The 21,472-nt window shown below is 42.7% G+C and overlaps 2 protein-coding genes across 2 annotated transcripts; both read right to left on the bottom strand.

Moving 5' to 3' along the window:
- Positions 1 to 5,274: 5,274 nt before the first annotated feature.
- Positions 5,275 to 9,566, bottom strand: sf3b4 (splicing factor 3b, subunit 4). Its single transcript, XM_080863986.1, has 6 exons — positions 9,480 to 9,566; positions 8,508 to 8,636; positions 7,880 to 8,422; positions 6,592 to 6,759; positions 6,175 to 6,333; positions 5,275 to 5,604 (listed from the first exon to the last, which is right to left on the bottom strand). The coding sequence occupies exons 1-6, from the start codon at positions 9,511 to 9,513 to the stop codon at positions 5,432 to 5,434; spliced, it is 1,206 nt and encodes a 401-aa protein (XP_080720112.1). The 5' UTR covers positions 9,514 to 9,566; the 3' UTR covers positions 5,275 to 5,431.
- Positions 9,567 to 10,586: 1,020 nt separating this feature from the next.
- Positions 10,587 to 21,056, bottom strand: lix1l (limb and CNS expressed 1 like). Its single transcript, XM_080863907.1, has 6 exons — positions 20,513 to 21,056; positions 18,176 to 18,339; positions 16,470 to 16,610; positions 16,002 to 16,097; positions 15,698 to 15,775; positions 10,587 to 14,235 (listed from the first exon to the last, which is right to left on the bottom strand). The coding sequence occupies exons 1-6, from the start codon at positions 20,850 to 20,852 to the stop codon at positions 13,984 to 13,986; spliced, it is 1,071 nt and encodes a 356-aa protein (XP_080720033.1). The 5' UTR covers positions 20,853 to 21,056; the 3' UTR covers positions 10,587 to 13,983.
- Between the last annotated feature and the right edge of the window lie 416 nt (positions 21,057 to 21,472).

Here is a 21,472-nt window from a genome sequence, read left to right as displayed (position 1 = left end):
CAACTTCACTGTAGGTGGTTTGTTGTTTTGTTCCATGTAGCCATAGTTAAAGCTCTTAATTCTCCTGCCCACTTCCTTTGATGTTGTATACTGATCATGTACAGAGCATTCTCACTCCCGAGGCGTAACATGTCGACGTTTTGTCACATCCCGCGGCGTTCCTGAGGAACGCGAAAGGAGACCTTCGGCGTTCTTATGGTACGCGGTGGGTTATGGCTGGAATCCAGTGCAATGACGCTCCCGCGGTAATAGACGTTCCAGCCCTGTATTCCAGCCCTAAACCTAACCTTATCCCTAGCCCTAACCATAACCTTATTCCAGACCGTAACCAGGACTTTAATGATGTTAAATAGCGTGTTTCTAAGCGATTTGAAGAAAAAGAGCGAACATGTGTAGGTTCAGTCCAGACGGTTCTCATATTTCCTCTTTTTCCGAGGTCGTCATTTAGGAACGTGGTGGGTAGCCGAAAACGTAATATGGTGACGATTTGTCACCTAGCGTAAAATGTTACGCTTTGGGAGTGAGAACGGGTTGTCATGTAACGTAATCAGTTTCATTTCATATTGTGCCACTCCCTCCAAGACATCATGCATAATATCAACAGAGAAATTTTCACATGTATTGAAGTACTGCAATGAGCTTAGAATGCAAGACTGTTTAACATCCATCACATAAGGAAGTCTCTACAAAACCAAACAGGCAGTGAAGACCAAGTTCCATGTACTGGGTCATACGGGGGAACCTTAACTCCATCCCTCTCCGGGATTTTCATATCCTTCACAGTTGGATCAAGTATCTTAGAGAAGCCATATGTTTGGGATGTTGAACTCCTTGGCAACTGTGAACATAATACAATTGCATTACACATTTGAAATAAACACCAGAACAAGCAAAAAAAAAAGTGAAATTAAATAAACTGAACAAAATAAACCTAAACATTTGGTATAGCAGCTATTATAACATCATCATCAAAGCTTGACTGATTCACACTACGAAACACGCTGAAAACCTTAATGTTTTTTTACTCACCGCAATCCAAAAACGATCAGTAGGTCAGTTGGCCTTCAAAACATATGTACTTCTGTTGTTCTCTGCACTTCATATGCACAGCTGGCATCCTTAATGATATGAAAAGGATATTTTTCAGTACAAATTCTTACAAAATTGAACAAAAAACACAAATATATTCCATGTGTGTCTTACAATCTCGTGTTATATTCTGATAATGTGAATGAATATAAAAAATAAATAATAATAGTAAGGGCAAACTCAACGTTGCAGCAGTCGGAAGTTTGTATAATACCAATCTAATACACTAGGGGCTTAAGAAACGTCTAAAACTGCAACCATGTATACTTTACAATTCAGAGTAAAGCAGGCGTGCTTTCTAGCTCAACAGGTGAAACATCCACAAACGTCAATCCACGATTAAACACACATTTATAACAGAACACATTAGGTTAAAAAAAAGTGGATTTGCATGCCTCAATTTGGTGTAAAACACATGTGTTCACAGACCTTTTTGGATAAAAAACTGGTGCACCGGATTTGTTAAAAACACACTAGCCTGGTCAATTATACTACCTAAAAGCAGCTATTGAGCAATGCTAAATTTAGTTTAGTGACATATATACCTTAATGCTGTCTGCTAATTACTCATAATGTTGACCTTTGCTTAACAGGCGAAAGGACACTTTCTCAGGCTGAACTCAGGACACACACCCCGACACGCACGCACACATGCACACTGATACCACACTCCCTTCCCCGGATCCAGCGCCTTCTCCCATGCTTGCTCCCCCCTAACCAACCTTGTCACAAACTCGCAAGCTGTAATGTTACTTACAGGCGTTACCTTTCAGATAAACAAAAAAATCCCCATTTTATCCTAAATGAAATCATTATTAAGCACTTTACTCACTTACCTGGCTCACCGCTGACAGTTGTCTCTGTTCCACTGCAGGACAGCAGCAGAAAGGAAACTTAGGAAACTTAGGAATTTCCTCCGTTTTTTTTTTTCTCTGTTCAACTCCAGTGGCCAATCGAAATGATTACAATCCAAAATGAGTAAAAATTATTCTTAGATGAAAATGTTAACTCTGGAAAAATCATTCTCGCCATTTTCCTGTGTACATAATCCCCACTAATGCTTAGTTAAGTGAGCCTTTTCAAATTGCACAGTGTTTTTGGTAGCAATCAGCAAACTTCTGGCATAATTCTAGCTCGATATTTGCTCATGCTTCTTGGCAGAATTGGTAGTTCATTTAAACTGGTAAGTTTCCTGGTACCGACCCAGCTTTAAATTGTAGCCCACAGATTTTCAGCAGGCTTGAGGTTGGGCTTTCCAGAAGGTTAGCCTGCTTTATCCATTCAAATCCAGTTTTGATGTGCGTGGAATCATTGTCCTGTTGGAACACGCAACTGTGTACAAGTTAAAAACATCTAGGACTTGGTTTGAAGTAATACGCCTTCTTCATTTTTCTATACACTTTGTGCAGTGTACCAGTACCACTGCTAGCAAAACAGCCACACAGCATGATGCTACCACCACCATGCTTGACAGCTGGTGCTGTTGTTAGGTGTGAAATCCTCACCTTTACTCAATTTTTGTCTCCTCTGATCATAAAACCTTCAACCTTCAACCTTCAGCCGCCGGTGCATCGAGCCGCCTGGGGGGCTCTTCAACTGGTGGGGGGGATGGTCACATCTTGCAGGAGCTTTCTTCTCTCAGGAACTCTCTGCAGGAGGGGGAGATACAGGAGAGGTGGAGGAAGATCTCAGCCTGGGCGTTTACCGTCTTATGTAGTCTGGAAGATGTGTGGTTGGTGGGGTGGGTGCAGTTTTCTCTGTGGTGGGGTTGGGTGGACTGTCCAGGGCTCTGTGGAGCCGGGGGGCGCTACTGCACTGGGCCCCGGTCTGATGGGCCTGGGCCCCCCTTCCCTGGCGGGTCGCGGAGGGTGGGAGTGCCTACTGGGGTCAGCGGGGGAGCTGGCCCCAGGGAGGGGTTACCTGCCCCTCCCTTCCTTCCCTCCCCATCTCCAGCTGCCTCCCTCTTCCCGCTCCTCCACAACCACCCACACATGCAGGGCCTTGGAGTGGGAGTATGTCACCAGGGTGCAGAGGAGGCTACGCCCCCCCCCCCCCCCCCCCCCCCCCCCGTCCCCTTCTGGCTGCCTCTGCCTCAATTTTATCCCACAACTTAGACATTCACATTATTCACACTCTCATTACACATACATATAGGATCTTGGGGGTGGGCACAATCACGGAGTCCAAATCACCATCAGGGTGTATACCTCACCCCTGACGTCGTTGCCCACCTCTCAATTTTAAATACACTTAGTCATTGAGGGTTAGCAGGAGGGACTATGCGCTTACCTGCTGCTCCTTGGCAGGTAGCTCCATGCCCTCCTGGGTTTTAATTGCACCTTAGAACACATATGCATCAACACTACAATGAGCGGGTGGAGGGAGGTTTGGAGTCTTCTCCCACCCCCATTCTCTGCGGCCTGCTGGAGCGGGAGGGCTAGTAGGAGGAGTTGGCCGTCCGACTGCGGTCTGGGGTGTGGGGCCTCCCTGCTGCTGCGGAGTCGGGGTGGTCTGCCTCTCCCCACCGCAGGGAAAAGGGTAACACCACCTGGGTCTGGGTGCAATTCCCCCCTCCAGGGGCAAGGGTACCTAGACCCGGTTTGTAGAGTACGCTTGGGGAGTGTGATTGTGTGTACAGCGTCTCTTTATGTCTGTCTCCACGTTGGTTGAGTGTGGAGTGAGTGCATATGAGAGCATGAGGGTGGGAATGGATGTTTGTGTCTGTGTGTGCCTGTATGTCTGTGTCTATATGTCAGGTTGGGTATCAGACGCCACCTCTCTGGGGACACCTCAGGCCCTCCAAGGTTTGGAGGCCTATCTCCACCCACCACCACTTCCCCTGCCGGTGGCGGACTCCCTCAGGTGTCAGTGTGTTGGTGGTTCTTTGTGTCTGGGGGTGGGCGTCCGGGTGCACACCGGCTCACTCCTTGGCGGCCGCTTGTCGGGGCCTGGGGCCTGGGGCTCGCTCGGGCCCCTTTGGAGGTGGGGTGCCCCCGGCCTCTCGGCCTAGGGCTCGGTCACTCAGGCGCAGCTGGGGGCCGGCGGAGCTCACGGGCGCGTCACTGCAACTCCCCCTGACTTCTGCTCCGCGGCTGCTGGGCGAGCCCTCATCTGGGACTCTCCTCAGCTCTTACTGGGACAGTGGCGCGGCTGCCCCTCTGTTGGTCTTCCTTGGTCTCTTGTGTTCTGGGGGCCTCTGGATGTCTGGAGTTTTGATCTCCTCCATACCCGCTTCACACCCTGGAGGACGGGGCTGTGGCCCCCCCACACTCCCTAGCAGATCATTACATGGAGAAACCTTTGGAATGCAAGCATGCTGATCCACACAGGTATGCACACATGGGTATTCACAGACGCGGACTAAAGCTTTCTTGGCTGCTGCCTCAAAGCACACTGTGCGCTGTCTATCTTGCGTGCTGCACAATATCGTTTATTACTTAGTAAATACTGATATCTATGACTAGCTAGTTTATTGTGATGGTGCTTTGTTTTCTCTATTATTATGTTGCTCTTTGTTGTTTGCTGTCTCCTCTGTTTGTTTTTGTTTGTTTGTTTGTTTTTTTTTCTCCATACAGGTGACCCAGGAGTTTTCTTTTTTTTTTTCTCTCTCTCTTCCCCCCCCTTCTCACCGTCTCTTCTCCCCTTTGGTTTTCTTTCTTTCTCTCCCCCTCTCTCTCTCATTCATTCCCCCTGTCCTATTTATTAAAAAAAAAAAAAAAAAAATGACAAAGGATGAACTGAAGCTCTGCCATCACGTAATGTCGCATACTGCTGTTTCTGATGTCATTTAGAAAAAATAAATAAATAAATAAATAAATAAATAAATAAAACCTTCATCCAGGAGGAGTTTGGTTTATCCATGTGGGCAGCTGTAAATTTCATTCAAGCTTAAAGGACCCTCTCAGTGTATGTCTTCACTAGGCACAGTGACACTGTCATTCCAGCAGTTTCCAGTTCCTCCAGCTGTCCTGGGTACACCCCCCGGACCTCCTCCCATGCCCCCACAACAGCTCACCTAGGAGCAATAGTTTCAACAATTCTTCTATAAGATTTCTGAGCACACAGATGCTCCGGGAGGAATAAAACTATACTTTGAAAGCAACATCTGATCTGTGTCCCTTTTAGAGCCACAAGTCTGTTATTTGATGCTGTGTTTTGTTGTCAGAGTAAATAAAAACAGTAAAGAATTGTACTAAAATTTTTATTTGTTGTTCATCTGTACAATGACCAAAAAAAACCCAAAATACAAACAGGTGGTTAAATTACTCTCACGCTTACAAACTAAGCCTAAGGATGCGTTTTTTTAAAAAAAGCAAAATGACAGACAGTTATCTAACAGGAATTACGATGGCATCGGTGCTCTCAGAGGAGCCCGTGGGGGGACACCTGGGGGCCTCGGTGGCATCGGAGGTCCTCTCTGGAAGCCAAAGGGAGGTGGTCGAGGAGGACCGGCACCATAGCCAGGTGGAGGCATGGGAGGAGGAGGCCCTCTCATGCCTGGAGGGACAGGAGGGCCTGAGAGAGAGAGAGAGAACAAGTGGTCACAGTCTGATAAAACCGCTGTAAAACGCTACCAGGAGCCGGGGTTCACACCAGAAACCTTCTTGCCATGACGCAACAGTGCTAACTGCTGTCTTGCCATGCCGCCCAACATGATGTTACATCTTATTCAGCTTCCTTCCCATATCCTTTCTTCTGGGTATCAGAGCCCAGATTTTGTGCCACAGCTGGCTGGTGTAACAGCAATAATACATTTTTTAAGGCTTGGCTCACAAATTTTAGTAGGGTACCTTCACAGGCATCAGCATGAGTCAATGAACATTTGACTGCTTTCCAAATCATCTCACAGCTCAAATGTTTATTTTATATGCTAAATTATCAATGTGTTTCATCAACAACAGCGCAACCTGAGCGCAAGACAGCAAAACCATTTTCAATGCATAATATCAGTTGTGTTACGGAGAGAACCCTTCAATGATTCTTTTTACAGGGAAATGTTTCTTTGAAGGACTTTTCCTCTTATTTTGGTGCTCAGAGAAACTTTTATTAGACAACAAAGACTGAAGGAGATGCCACAGCGCTTACCTGTGGGAGGCCCATATGGCGCTCTGGGAGGCATGCCCATAGGTGGGGGTGGAGGCATGCTGGGGGGCGGCGGTGCCCGGGGGTTTGATCCTGGTGGAGCAGGAGGCGGAGGCACCATGCCAGGAGGAGCAGGAGGAGGCATGGGCATCTGAGGCATACCTGCATGGCAGCAACAAAGCAAGCTCAAGCTTAACATTTGTCCACATGGACCAAACTGGTAAGAGTGAAACTCCAGGTATATTTAAATACGCCAAACACAGGTAATCTATAACTGATAACGTCATGCAGGCTCATATGTACAAGAACTACATAAAAAGCATGTAAATATACATATCTAAACTTTTATAACGTACTACTGCATTACTTTCCACAAGGAATGAATATGGAAACACATTGAAAGCATAAATGTAGCTTTACCTGGATGCATGCTGCCAGGAGGGAACGGTGGTGGTCCGGGTGGAGGTCCGCCACCACCCTGCGGGCCTGGTGTCACAGCTACTGGTGGTATAGCCATAGCAGGGGGCATTGATGGAGGTATCGATCCAGGTGGAGGAACAGGAGGGAAAGCACCAGGAGGTGGCATGCCTGCACGCAAACAGGTTGCATTTGCAAAGTGAGTCTCATATTTCACATTTGAGCAGAGCAATGTGACTTATAATGATCTACCCATGGTAGCTAATGTAATATCTATGAAGAACTTCATTAAAGGACCAATCTGTCAGCTGTCATGTTCACTTTACTCCACACACTGATCAAGATTAGTTAGATTAAAAATAATCTCTTTATCACCTACTGATAAAAGAGGCATCATCCAGAGCAGCACAGACACACTTCCTACATCATCTTAATGCTCATGATGGAAACTCAGCTACTCCCATGACAGCCTGTAATCTATAACAATTAATCACATACTGCTGCTGTTTAGAGATTATCCCGAGAAGAACAAAAGGAAGCACAACAACATGACCGCATATCACCGGCATATCACCTGCTAATTACTCAGAATTTATTACTTCTTAGAATAAAATGATCACAATAACTGAGCGTACAGGAAGCATGAGCAGCAGGTATAACGTCCTGTCTATTTCCAAACAGGATCTGGTCAACAATTGGATTGTGTGTGTGCAAAAGAAGGCAAACTCACGCTTTCGTAAATTAAGTTTAACTGACGCCGTTTGTACTTTAATCGATAGTTTAACAGAGTAATATAATTAACTGCCATGAATAACGAGCCCAAGATGGGGCTGGCTGTTGAACAGCAATTCTAAGATAATCATTCAAGTACTGCATCGTTCTCTTAGACAGACAAAACTATTTAAAATATATCATCACAGCCCACTGGACAAACTCTGTGTAATAGATACTGCTCTTTTTATTTAATGTCCAACCATTCAGATGTAAAGTAAACTACAGGAAGTTCCATGTGAGCATAATGTAAAAAGAGATTAAAACGTATGAGGAACAACTTTTATTCTTAGACCACTCCAGTTTGATTACTTCTTTTTCCTGGAAGTAGGTCAAGTTGTACCAGAAACCCAAATTCATCTTGTAAGCTAATCACTTAAAATCGACACCTATTAACTTCTTATTAACGGAAACAAGATTTTTCCACATTACCTGATGAACGGTGCCTGAAATGTTGTGTAACACCCCACAGAAATGTTCAAATGCCCAAAATGCAATAAAACAACTTCCATTTGCTTACCTGGAATGGCCATCGCAGCTCCCAGCGTGGTCAGGACTGGCGTTGGAGCCGTTGGCGGTGGAGGAGCATCTGCAAACAGCTGGTGAGGCCTGTCTGCCTGGGAGAGAGGATTCTGAGCGGCCAGGAGTCGCTCTGCGGCCGAGCCGTGACGCTCTCCTTTGGAATCTTTCTTGAAGGCATACGACACTGTGATGGGCCTGTTGCAGAGGTACTGGCCGTTCATGGCCTCAATGGCGGCATCGGATGCATCGAAGCTGGCAAAATTGATGAAAGCATAACCCTTAGAGTTGCCGGTGTCTGGGTCTCTCATGATCTTTGGCGTCTGGAGGATCACACCAAAGGCACTGAACGTGTCGTAGAGCAGTTTCTCATCAATCTCTGGGTCCAGGTTACCGATGAAGATGTTAGCACCGACATCCAGGTTTTTGTTGTGTGCAGAAGCTTTATTAACCCTGATCGGTTTGCCATAGAGCTTTATCATATTCATGATTTTGATGGCATAGTCGGCATCCTCTTCACTGAGGAACTCCACAAAGCCATAGCCTGAGAAAGTAGCAAAAACTGTTAGATGAGCTTGTTTTTAGTGATCCTTCAAAACACGTACCAAAAAGGTGATCTGATTACTTACCTTGATGTTGGCCTGTGACTCTGTCTTTGGGCATGTGTGTGTTGACCACAGGACCAGCCTGCAGGAAAAGCTCCCATAGTAACGGCTCAGACACTTTCTCATCCAAACCACCAACATATACAGTAGCGTCTAAAACATGAAGAGAAAATAAACCTCATAATGATCAGTGCGTCATCACAGGTCGTCAATCTCTTTTTCAGTGGACACACGTGACATTAAAGTAAAAGTCGATGGAGAAACTTCAAGAATAGAAAAATAGCTAATATTTGGAAATAAATTAGTTAATCAGTGAGATCCAGTCGCTTGTGTCCTTTGGAAGGCCTGTTAATATAATTCAGCCAGAAGATGTGTACAGATAACTATGCGTTGTGACCGGATAAAAGATTTATAAATTATTTACTTGCTTCTTCTTAAAGTTCCTTTATTGCCTCTCACACTCTCCTCACATTTATTATACGTGTACAATATTTAATCAGGAAACTCACGTTTAGTGTTTACATCTAAAATACCTATATCTGTATACCCACATCAAGAAATAAAATAGCCCCGTATAAAATCAGCACGATACGAAACAAAGACGTTTAATATGTTTAACATGACCGCCGAGTCAAGCTATAAGCTATGTTGTTAGCTTCTTCGGCTACTTGTAGTTGTTGGTCAACTAGACGTTAAGTCTGCTGCTAATTTGTTTGGAAGAGTCGCACTTTAAAACAACCAAAAACCATCGCTGAACTGGCTTCTATATAAGTAACAAGTAAAAGGATTAAAAAGTCTGTTTGCAAAGGAAAATCAGCGACATGCTAAGCTAGCGACAACTCAATGTTTCCATGTGATCTGCCATTTGTTTATCACAAACTGCTGTCTAAAGGAGGCAGTCGGTACGTAAAAATGAGCCGGTTCCGGTGAAATGTACCAGCACTTTTATGAATGAGAAGTGCAAAGAAACAAAACAGAGTTTAATGATGAGTTTACCTTGGTTTCTTTCTGAAATTGGTCCCGCTGCCATGTTGAATGACCAATGCAGGGGGAGCGCAGCACAATAAAACCCCGCCTCTTCCGATGTTGTGTACCGGAAGTATAAAACAAAAAAAATAATTTAATTTAATTTAATTTAATTTAATTTAATTTAATTTTTTCTGGTATGATATTAAATGTCGGATTTTAAAGAACATTATGTGAAAAACGAGTTCATTTCAGCTAGAATTGAATTTAATTATTTTTTAATGCTTCTGGACACAATTTTCCAAAAAAAAAAAAAGAAAAATTCCAAACAACTTATTATTAATTTATTTTAATTTAATAATAACAAACATAATTAATTAGTTTCACAAACACAGTCCAGGTACTGAGTAGCTTAGTTGTAGTTAGGTAGTCAGTGGGGTTGTAGTCTCATTTAGGATTCTAAAGGATTCAGGTTAAAAGCTCTCCCTCTTTCTTTCTGTCCTGCACACGGTAGGGTAGCATTTCGTTGATGGCAGTATGGACAACAGTCTGGATCCCATGCGATCATCTTGGCTGAATCATTTGATTTATATGTCACCCAGATTTAGGAGATTGAACTTAATGGTTCAATCTCCTAAATCTCCTAAAACGACCCCCATGAGAACCAAGTGATCCCGGTCAGGCGCAGCTCCCTATCCAGTTGGTGATGCTGCCATTCAAGATCCTGAGCAACCTGGACAGGGGTATCAAGTCCTTTGATTATCTGAGGTAATAGAGGAAATTAGTCTATTAAAGTTGTTTTTACTTTGATAACTCTTGTGGGCTCTGAAAGAGGAAAGATAAATGCACCAGTATTGCTCTGTAATGTTAATCGTGTTTGGTTTTGATGCCTACGATGCCTAACTAAGATTGTGGGTGGAAGGCTGTTATGCCTTCTGGTGGCATTTGCAAGTTATTGCATAATTTAAAAAAAATAAAGTGAATGAAATCAGTGCTTTTATACTCTAAAAATCTGGAATATGCATTTTTATTAATTTGGAATATTAAATTATTACCACTGTGTGTGTGTGTGTGTGTGTGGCCTTGATTTTCAGTCACTGAAAACAAGTGGCTCGACACAGTGCCATTTGTAACAGCAAATTTATTACATATACATATAAATCTACTAAAAGTATAAACATGGAATACAAAATGTTCATAGAAAATACAAACAGTAAGGACCTCGAGAAACACTCTTATAAAACAATACTGTATAGAATATGAAACATATAAAACCAGAACTTAATCAACACATCATGCATCAAAGCAAAAAAAACAAAAAAACAAAAACATGTAGAGCCAAAACTGTTTTTTAGCAAACAAATGGCAAAAAACAAACATACGGTTCAAAAAAACTTCAATTATATTGATAACAAAGAAAGATCAAAGGCATTTTTACAGAAGGAGCCTTGAGATTAATGGCTTGTGGCTATAAAAACAAACAAACTAAAAACCCAAACAAACCAGAAGTTGAGCATCTAAATTGAAACAAACAGCCTCAGCCTCCTTCCCGTTAAGCAGTTCATTAAAACACTGCTTGAGATTTCCTCATTAATCACATTTACTTTTCTTAATTGAGTCAAAGAAGGATAAAATCCCTGAAAGTGTTTCTGCATATGAAATCCTGGCAATCTGTTTAGTACCAAGTTTAAAATTTACTGATTTGAAATTTACACATTTGAAAAAGTTGAAGATATTAACCAGGATATATAAAGATGACTTTTTCTGTCAATTATAAATTTGCATTATTAATTAAAGAGAACTGCAAAGTCAACATTTTTATATTTGCACCACACACATATGCTGCAAAGTGGGCACAAAAAAAGAAAACAGAAACAGAATCAGTATATAATGTTTATAAATTTATACCAAAGGTAATAATATTAAATACATCCTTCACAATCGCCATGTAGCATATTAAGGAAATTATTTGAATAAAACACTCTGCAGGTACTGGAAGTATTACCCAGCACAGATGCCACTTCAGACTGTAATTAAAAGACGGACGTAGCCACCATGTCATCACCCACTGGTTTGGAAGCCCTGCATTTGGCATTTTGGACTGTTTTGATACCAGACATAACAAACAAGTGGTGAGAAACTGGGACTGTTGTGGACGGCTGGATCAATAAGCTTATGAAGAGATAAAAATGAATACTGAGCAGAAAGTAGTTCAGCTTATTGATCCGGCCCTCCACAACAGTCCTGGTCTAGCACACACCGTATTTTATCATAGTCAACACCAGCTCATAATTTACCAACAGACATCATGCTGTGTGTTAAAAGGGACCACAATGACATAAGGAAAGTAGTGACTGGGGTCAGTCATTCCAGAGGAGTTGACAATTATAAAGAATGCAGGTTGAAGGCACTTCTGCACTGGCTTCACTTTTCAGACTACAGGGGCTTGTTTGCTGGAAAAAAATTTTTAAAAATCGCCATTCCTAACTTGAAATTTCAAGTTAAGTTGAAATTTAGCTAGCTCTGCCAATCAGAAAGCTCTGTGAAGGCAGATCATTTCCTTGTCATCAGCTGTCTAACACTTTGACATGAACACACCTTTATCCATTTCTGCAAAGAGCCATTCAACGTTTGCTATACATTGGTAGCTCACAAGCTTCTATATTAGCAGAGAAGCTATGTCCATCTTTTTTATACAGTCTGTGATTCAGACCAATGAAGTAACATTGGTCAGATTTTGTTACCTTTGGGGCCGAGTGTGGGAACTTGTTTACATCCGTTTTCAGTCTTTATGCTAATCTATGGCGAAGCGGCTTTATTTAGCTTCATATTAACCAGACGCCCTTCGTGTAACGTCAATCAAATTCTTAGAGTAAATTTCCCCCAAATGTTTGAACTATTCTTTTAAAATTCTGTAACAGTAAGAAATTAACCGCATGTGTAAAGAGGACTGTTCAAACATTGCTAGCTACCATTTTCATAAAGGCACAAAGACTCCAGAGATGAGTTATAGAAACTTCCTGCACTTTTTCTTTGTTTGTTCTTTCTTTATATTTCGTATAATCGGGTTCTGCTCCTGCTAATAATCCAGCATTCAGCAGCAAGAACGAGCCCTCCTGTTGTCTGACTTTCATTACATCCAAAAGAACCATATCACATCAATTAAAACTTGTGTGGGGTCTTTTTAATGCTGCTTGTTAAAACGCCTTTATCCCTACAACATATAAAAATGCATTTTATAAAGACGAACAAATATAAAGTTATGACATTTATGGGGAAAAAATGGTAATAAATGCCTGTTATATTACATTTTTTTGGCATGCAGACATTATAACACTGCCAAAACCCAATTCCTTCTTCCAGTATCTCAAAAAAAACTTAGACCACAGAAGCTGGCACTGTTCTGACTACAATGACTCAAAACTGATGGTTCAGCTTTAAAAAAAAAAAAAAGAGAAAAAAAGCCCAACTCATTCTCTGGCCTCCATTTTTTAACTGCTGAGACCCTGACCTACATTTAAGTCCTAACAAACACTCACTTTGTTTGAACTCCACTAGCTGACCAACACAATCTGCATCACAAGAGCAGATTTTGCAGTTTTTGTAAGTCGTGTTGCTTTGCAGGTCCTTTTTGCTGATAACGCATTAAAAATGATACATTCGGCTAGTGTCATCGTCGCCAAGCAAGAGACGAAGCTTTAAAAAATGCCTTTGCAAGAAAAGCTGAAGTACAACGGCATAGTGGTGGTTTAATATTTGATCTTTTTTTTTAACCTGAGCTGCTGTCAGAGCATCAATTACCTGCTGACATGTTTCTTCATTTGCAAATTACCCACAAATTATTATTACATGAGTCAATAAGCGTATTTCTGTGCTTACTGGAAGTCTAGTATTATTAGAGGCTGCTTCCCATAAAAAACCTGTAGGAGCAGGTTGCACATCCATTACAGAAAACCGGTGATATTAGCTGGGATCTTTTATCCCCTTCATTCATATCTTGCTGAGTGGGTGACCTCTGTTCCTGTGCTTTATTCATGAACAAACACAGGCTTCTTGCATCATCAATTTTGGCATCTTCCCATCCCAAATACTACAACCAACCAAAACAAACCAAAGCCGAGAAGAAACACAGGAGCTATACCTCATTAGGTTTTGGTCTGATGGGTCATTTTATGCCCCGTACATTCACTGATCCATAAAGGTTTTGTCTCCATAGGTCTACTTTGAGTAAGTACAGTATGAAATAATGAAAACAAAACATGTAAATCCCAGTCACATTGAATGCCGAGCACTTTTACAGGCATCTAGAAAAAAAGCACTGTCATCCTGTAATTACTAGGCACAAAGAGGTAACGGGCTATAGCGGCTAGTATTTGTTTTATGGACAAGATGTGCATACTGTAAGTCAAGGCTTGATTACCTGGTACACGAAACAAAACCAAACCTAAAACGTTCTGAGAAGTCACCTATGAAGTGATCAGTACTGTTACCAGGAATCCTACGGAGTGTGAAGGCATGTTGCCATACGGTTGGTTTAGTGTGATGGCAGAGTGGCGGTGTTGGCTGCACTGAGCTGACCCACAGCTAACATGAGGATGTCCTTCTTCTCTTTGTAAAAACGCAGTTCTCTGCCCGCCAGCCTGGCGTCCTCTAGTTCCCGCTCTGTCGTGGCCAGCTCCTGCGCGATGGTGCCCGCTACGCTCTGCTCTCGGTTCACCCAGTCGGCGGCCATCTGAGTGCGCATGTCATCATCCAGAGCCCGATGGGAGTAGTGAGCCAGCACCTCCTGCAAGTTCAGCCAGAAAGTCATTTAGAGTCAGAAGATGTGATAGTGGGAAACAGCATTCCCAATTAGATATTCCTCGAGTTATTCAGATTCTGATGCTGAACCTAATAAAACTTCATTTTAAATTTCATAAGACATGAAATTTCTTTATAATTTTTGGTGAAAATGTGAAATAAGCACAGTAAACATGCACAGAAATACAGTATATATAAGACAGAAACAGAGTTATACAATCCTAACAAGGTTGAAAGTCAACATTTGGACCACCTTTATTCTTATTTGTCCTCTAGACTTCTTGAAAAACATGAAAAGCTCTATTTTGGATGTTCGCTATCTTTAGATGATCCCACACTGCTGCAGTAATGCTGAAATCCAGCCTGTGGGGAGGCCAATCCATGGCCCTGATAGTGCTCCGCTGTGTGTTTTTCTATGCAGGTATGCTTTCACTGCACTGGCAGTGTGTTTGTGATCATTGTCACACTGTCATGCATTCATAATTCCATCATTTTTGACAAGACCTCCATCACCACTGGCTGAAATGCTGCCCCAAACCATGACAGAGCCTCCACCATATTTCACAGATGGCTGTAGGCACTCTCTGTTGTCTCTCAAGAGAGGTCAACGTATGTGCAGACAGTTTTTTCTACTCTTGGCTCTGTATGATGCCAAAAAAGAGTTTTAAATTAGAAGAAAAATGCAAAGAATTCATTTTTATGATCATATCATGCACAAAGCTTCGACTACACCGCACCTCCTTTTAAAGCGGCTTCATGTGGCTGCCTTAAAAGGAGGGAGACCCTAACTGGCGCTACAACAACTTTCAGAGGATGGGCTAAGGGGCTGTACAAAAGCCCAATTTGAGATAAATGGGGATTATTTTGAAACACACATATTTTAGGAGGCACATGCTTTGTTTTTGCTCTTTTTTCACTCACTGCTCATGGTGAGAAAGATAACTACAAATTTATCTAGAACAGTCCTGTCACAGAGAAAAAGCCCTGCTAAACGCTGATCGGCCACAACATTAAAACCACCAGTCAGATTTTGTGTTGGTCACCAAAACAGCTGTGGCCCATCTGGGCGTGGACACAGGACCTCTTTGGGAGTGTTTTGGTGTCTGCCACTGGGACGCTGGATGCGGTTCGTTTTGGATATGTGGGTTGCTGGGTGGGGCCTCGATTGATTGAATCTGTCCCGACTCTTACAAAGGGAAAAGAATAGGAATTTGGGCTTTTCATTGTGGTCCTTGAGCTGTTCCTGAGCAAGTTTTGCATTTTGGTGAGGAGCTAAGAAACAGCAGGACATTGCACTGTGGAGATAATCTCTTTTTTTTTCACTTCACCTCTCAGTAGGTTTAATTTTGTGACTGATTACTGGGAAATTTGTTCATTAAAAAAATAAAATAAAAGTAGCTGAAAACTGTTACTATTTTTGTATAATAGAAGGCATTTGTTGGCTTTACCTGTCGGGAACATTGTCGTTCTCTCATGGCTTTGAGGCTTCCGTTCCAGTGCAGCAGCTGGAACACAGTCATCAGCTCCTGGAAGACAAACACAGCCGAGACCAAGAATAAGAGACCAGTAATTCAACACTGTGGGGCCAAACTAACTACATATTATCACTTTTGGGCGAACATTTACACATAAAACTGCTACTTTTATGCATACGTGTTCTGTATGTAGCTACTCTCATACAGGCTCTGGGCCTACATTTATCATAAGTTTTCTTTTTGTTTTTTTTTTTAAAAAGCTACTTAAAACACGCACCTGAAACTCCAGCATGGACTTTCCTTTATTGGACTCGAGCATGAAGCGAAACGCCCCGATCCCTGTGTTGGGGTTGTCGGCCTCTTCTCTGTTTCCCTGTGAGCATAGACAAGCACTTAAAGTCAAGTCAGCCACAGGTTGAGCTCACATAGTAAATGCTACTTACTCATATCTCCCTACAGATATTTGGCACATATTTGTGTTGAGTTTGGGAGTCAGTCCAATGCAGTGTAATTTTCCTTCATTTAATTTTGAGAAGCATCAGCTATTTGTATCCATAGTATACACTTTCATAATATTTACTATGTGTAAAAAAACAAAACAATCCATGCGTATGATGCCAGCAACTGAGCAAAATTAACCTAATACATCATGTTTTTGGAAGCGCGTTCAAATCGACCATCCTACTTGACTGACAGTCGTACAAACACAACTTTGAGTTCTCTGCAGTTCTTTTTTTAAACTTACATTAAAGGAGGCCAACGCCTCATTCACGCTCTTCTCAATGAAGTCGTCTGTAATCCGACGCGAGGGATGTTCGTTAAAAACGGAGTTCATCAGGGCGATTTTGGCGGCGCTGCGTCTCGCCTCTGCCTTTGTGGGACAGAACTGTCAAACAGCAAAGAGAGCATGTATCAGTGGACAGATAAACAGTCAAAAGGCCAACGACAACCCGGCCGGTCTTTAAATGACTCTTTGTGGCTTTGAGCTTGCATCCATATTTGGTCTTGTGGTTTTAGGAATGCTTGCAACAGAATAACCAAACCACAACACATTCACTGACGTTCAACCAAAGACAATGGCGTGTTTTTACAGTAACGTGCAAAAAAAGTCTTGAGCCACTCCTCGTTTTTTTATATGTTGATGGGAAAGCGGGAAGGAAAATTAGAGTTAATGACCTCGAAAGTCAGTACTTGGTATGACTACCTTTATTCTTCAACACAGCCTGAGCTCGCTTTGGCAGCTTTCTTGTCATTTCTTTAAGTAGTTTCTTTGGATGTTGGCTGCCTTTTTGTTCGGTTTTATGTCAAGATGATCCCAATGATGTTGACGGCACCTGGGAGCCCAATCCATGACTGATAGTGGTCCATTGTGCGTGCTGAAAACTGAAGTTGTTGCGAATTGGATCCTTTTCAGAAGGTGTTGCATGTTGAATCAAAATCTAAGGGCACTTTTCTGCGTTCACAAGTCCGTCAGACTGAAATGGAACCTCAAACCATGACAGAGCCTCCACCTTGTTTTACACGTGACTGTAGACACTCATGTAATTTGGCATAACTCAGCCTTCCTTAAGAATGACTCCTTGACAGCCAGCCTTCCACAGGGACATTTATGATGAGGCTTCAATGAACATTAGATGGATCAGCTGAAGGTCCAGATGCATCTCTCAGGTCCTGTCAGGTCTTTTTTGGATTCCTTTCTATTTCTTACGTAAATAACTTTCCAATACCGTTCGTCTGATGTAGATAGTTTTTAGGCCACTTCTTTTGTCAAGGCATTATGCCAAGTTTTCAGCCAACAGATGTTTGGGAATCACCTCGTTAATATGAAAATATAACTTTATGCCTGTCAAACTATGTTATTGTTGGCATTTTTACAGACTCGGCTAAAGAAAATTGAACAAATGATGTGTTTTTGTGGCAGGATGAAAGCAACAAAGTAGTTAAAGATACACTTGGTTGGTTGGTTAACTGCCGAGTTGTCTGTTACGTGTAGACACAGCACTGGTTCATCCCTCCTGTCAGGTCTTTGAGAGTTTTTTTTAAGGACGTGACCTTCAGATACTGTTCATATGCTCTAGATAGTTTTTTAGGCTTCCTGCTTCTTTTTTGTCCTCCACTGCGCACCATCGAGACGTATACCAAGTTTTCCAGTAATAGCTCTTTGGAAATCACAAATATATACAATTTTATGCCTAAGCTTTCACATTTTTCATGCTCGACTAAAGAAATGTGTTCTTGTGACAGGCAGCAGTTTAAAATTGTAAGATGTCTGTTATGTGCAGACATGCATAAAAAAACGTTCCTTTGAAACGGAGTAAAAAAGCAGCCAATGTCCAAACCCGCTTTAAAAATTCCAAGGAAGTCCGGCTCCTTTGGAAGCAAAGTATAAAGACTTTCATACAGTACTGCATATTTCATAATATTCACGCTAACAGAAAGCAGACACTGCACCTGGAAACTTCCAAAGCAGCTGCCGCCTGGAAGGCTAACATAGCAAACATAAGGAGGGCTGTTGGACGGGACCATTTCATAAACAACGAGGGCTCCGTTCCTCAGGTCGGCTCCTCTGGTCAGCTTCATCTGCCAAAATTCCTGCAAAGCCTCCACCACGTTCACTGCAGGACACACAGATAAAAGAAGAAGCCCTGTTACATCACACTAATACAAATCATTAGTGCAGTTTACATGTTTTGGTCTGTAGCCGTTAGGCGAGCTCTGCGACATCCTCTCTAAACAAAGATGGAAAGGTGCAGGGGAAGGTCGTCTCCAGGATGCCACAGGGTTTTCCGGAAAGATTTTAGGTGGCTGCCCAGAGGAAATTCTGCATCACCTCAGAGGAGAGGCTTGGAGAAAAACACTCGACTCTGGCCCTCACACGAGAGAACGGAGTTCATGTCATCCACAAGGAAACAAAAACAACAATGGAAAGCTGCAAACTCTGCAACTGAGTCATAAATGATTACTTGGGTTTGGGGTCTGTTGGGAAATATGTGTGCAGCCAACACGATTTGAACGAAGTTACCGCCTGAATCTTGCTCTGGAGGCCAGGCCACTTTGTCGAACATTAAAAACAAAAAATTAAAGCTTCTGTCAACAAACTACAAGCCATATTTTCCATACTATAGAGCCCTGAAGGACAATCCAAATCATTTTTTAAACACACACGGCTCTCTTGCTTTTACTCTGTGACACAGTTTTTATCAAAAGTTTTAAAATGTTTTAGATACTTTAAATATTTTGGTTGCTTTCCATCAGGGAGGCGCCTGATCTCTCGCTCGCTCGCTCTGCAGGATGACAGATAATGCGTCCAAAGACACAGCCAGAGTTGTAAAGAACCATCTTCAGTGTCAACACGAACAAGGAGAGGCGCAACAGATGGTCAGGCCCCCACGGAGCCCTGATCTCAAAGTCAAGTCAGTCTGGGATTACATAAAGAGAGAGCCTAAAGAAACGGAAACAGCCTAAATCTGCTCATTAATGTGGGCAAGAGTTGGTGCTACTTTAAAGACAGTTTTTTTGTGTGTTTAATGCTTTTTACATAAAGTTAAAAAAAACTTATTTTACAAATACTGTTTTTTGTACTTCCACTGCAGCTTTTGTCCAGAATCTACTCTATTTTAAAGTCTGGAGGTATGACGAGATATTGGATTTGCATTGCGGGTCTGCAGCCTGTAGTGCAGCAACTGGGGCTAACAAACCAATTCAGGCTTGTGACAGTGGTTTATTAAGGCCTCTTGGTCTGTTTTTATCCAATTCTGAGGATTTCCTCCATAACAAAAGTGCAAAGAGACAGGAAACTCTCGGAGATATCGAAGGATGTAATGTGAAGCTGATCCAAACTACAGTCAAAGAACATCCTGCAACTCCACTTGAAAGTCCAACGAAATCTTTTCCAAAGGTGTATTTGCACACATGCCCCCCCTTTTTTTTCTTATAGTACTCCTTTAAATACACTTAATAGGCCTTTTTGAAATTGCAACTTAATCGCTTGAAAACAAAAGTATAGGAAAGCCTAATTACATCACCTCGTGTGTGTGTTTTACTGCCAAAAGTCTTCAAAAAATGCTGCCAATAATTGTGTTAAGAAGCCTAACTGGCATGCAGGGGGAGAGGCTGTTAGTTAGGGACACATGGGGACCATCTTTTGGAAATAAATCCTATTAGCCTGGGACAGGCACACATGTTAACATTACTTAAGCTTTTGGTCTAATGATAGTTTTAGGAAAACTCTGATAGAAATCAGTCAAGTACTTTAAATTAAACTGGATTTTTCAAGTAATTATTACTAATGATGTGCATTTTGCACATCATGAAGTAATAATATAAAGTTTAATATAAAGTACATAAAGCCTTATAGGGGCACTGCTCTTTCATTTTTCAAGGTTATTATCGATTTCCACAGTGTCTATTCTTGTTATTTACCGTGTAACATGAGTGTAACGGCTAATTTACGAACAATAGTGTATTGTTCGTAAATGCAAACCCCTGCAGCCCCTGGATGTTAATCCTGTGATGGAGTGACTGGAGCGAATATCAAAGGAAACTTCACGGTAACATTGCATCAGGTGCAAATGACCACTGGTGTGTTTACACACCGGAGATAAAGGTGGAAATTACAGGAGTTTGTTCTAAGTGTGGTGGAGGTTTTTTGTGCCTTCCTTCCAAACAAATGGCGCAGCTGAAAGTGGTTTCCAGCTCTCCAAAAGTCCCCTCCCCAGCTACAGCCTGAAGCAGTATGACACGCGTTAACGCCGCTATTTCCAGGACAGTGTCAGCAGCGGACATTACCTCTGCCGTAACCCTGCGTGTGTTTGGCGAAGCTGCGAACCACAGCCTCCACCGCCTCCTTCAGCACGGCCGGGTTCCCCGGGTTACAGTGACCGCTAGCCCCCGGCCCCAGCCCCGCTCCCATTCCGCCGTACAGGCTGTGGAGCTGCAGCGGAGGCGGCGGGGGAGGAGGCCCGGAGGACGCCGCCAGAGAGGCCGGAGAGGACAGCAACGGTGCGATGGGGACCGTAACCCCGGGCCGGAGAGAGGAGCGGAGGGTCCCGGTCGCTCCCGAACTGAATCCGATGCCCGGCTGTAGCCGCTGATGGCGGACACTGTCCGGGATAACGTTAGATTCCATTGTCCCGACGTAACGTCTGCGGAGTCCCGGCTCTGGAGCAAATCTGTAGCGAGGAGCCCGACGGCTTGAGCTGAAAAAGTGAGCTTTAAGAGCTGAATGAGCGAAGTACGGCAGGGTTTTTCTCAGTCACAGCCTGTAAGCGCCGAGCCGACGTTGATTCGACACATAACGGAGCTGCTGAGTCCTCACTCCCTGGATTAGACTGCGGGACTGTCAGTCAAGTGCTGCCTTCAAGGACCCCTCGTATCCTGTTTCTTCTACACTGTGAAATGCATTTACAGTCACAGTCAGGCTGTACACGTTTTCTAATGTGTGTTTGTAAGCTGGTATTCTTTTAATTTTATTGCACCTGTTCATTGTTACACGGACTGTGTTTTTAATGGGCTAATTTCCTCCCCCCCACCTGTGTTTGCTTGTTTTTGTGGAGTATTTCCTCATCCTAGCTGAGGATCCAAGGATGCAGGAAGCTTTACTTCCTGGGATAGTAATAACACACTGACCTTAAGTTGTTATAATATTATCTTTGCATTCAGATTGTAATACAAGCGCACAAAATATTCTACAGCTAGGAAACACCTTTTTTTTTTATTTTTGTTTAGCTCTGATTTAGCTTTATGATG

This window comes from Rhamphochromis sp. 'chilingali', assembly GCF_963969265.1.
Source record: "Rhamphochromis sp. 'chilingali' genome assembly, chromosome: 17".
Lineage (NCBI taxonomy): Eukaryota > Metazoa > Chordata > Actinopteri > Cichliformes > Cichlidae > Rhamphochromis > Rhamphochromis sp. 'chilingali'.
This window is presented reverse-complemented; position numbering and strand designations above follow the sequence as displayed.

Bases quoted from the DNA above. Each gene is read 5' to 3' on its own strand.
- sf3b4 (XM_080863986.1), bottom strand. From the start codon at position 9,513: ATGGCAGCGGGACCAATTTCAGAAAGAAACCAAG. The intron at 8,423-8,507 runs GTAAGTAATCAG...CTACTTTCTCAG, and splicing joins AGTCACAGGCCAACATCAAG to GCTATGGCTTTGTGGAGTTC. The intron at 6,334-6,591 runs GTAAAGCTACAT...GCTGCCATGCAG, and splicing joins TCCTGGCAGCATGCATCCAG to GTATGCCTCAGATGCCCATG.
- lix1l (XM_080863907.1), bottom strand. From the start codon at position 20,852: ATGGAATCTAACGTTATCCCGGACAGTGTCCGCCATCAGCGGCTACAG. The intron at 16,098-16,469 runs GTAAGTTTAAAA...CTATGCTCACAG, and splicing joins AGGCGTTGGCCTCCTTTAAT to GGAAACAGAGAAGAGGCCGA. The intron at 14,236-15,697 runs GTAAAGCCAACA...CTGAACTTGCAG, and splicing joins AACGACAATGTTCCCGACAG to GAGGTGCTGGCTCACTACTC.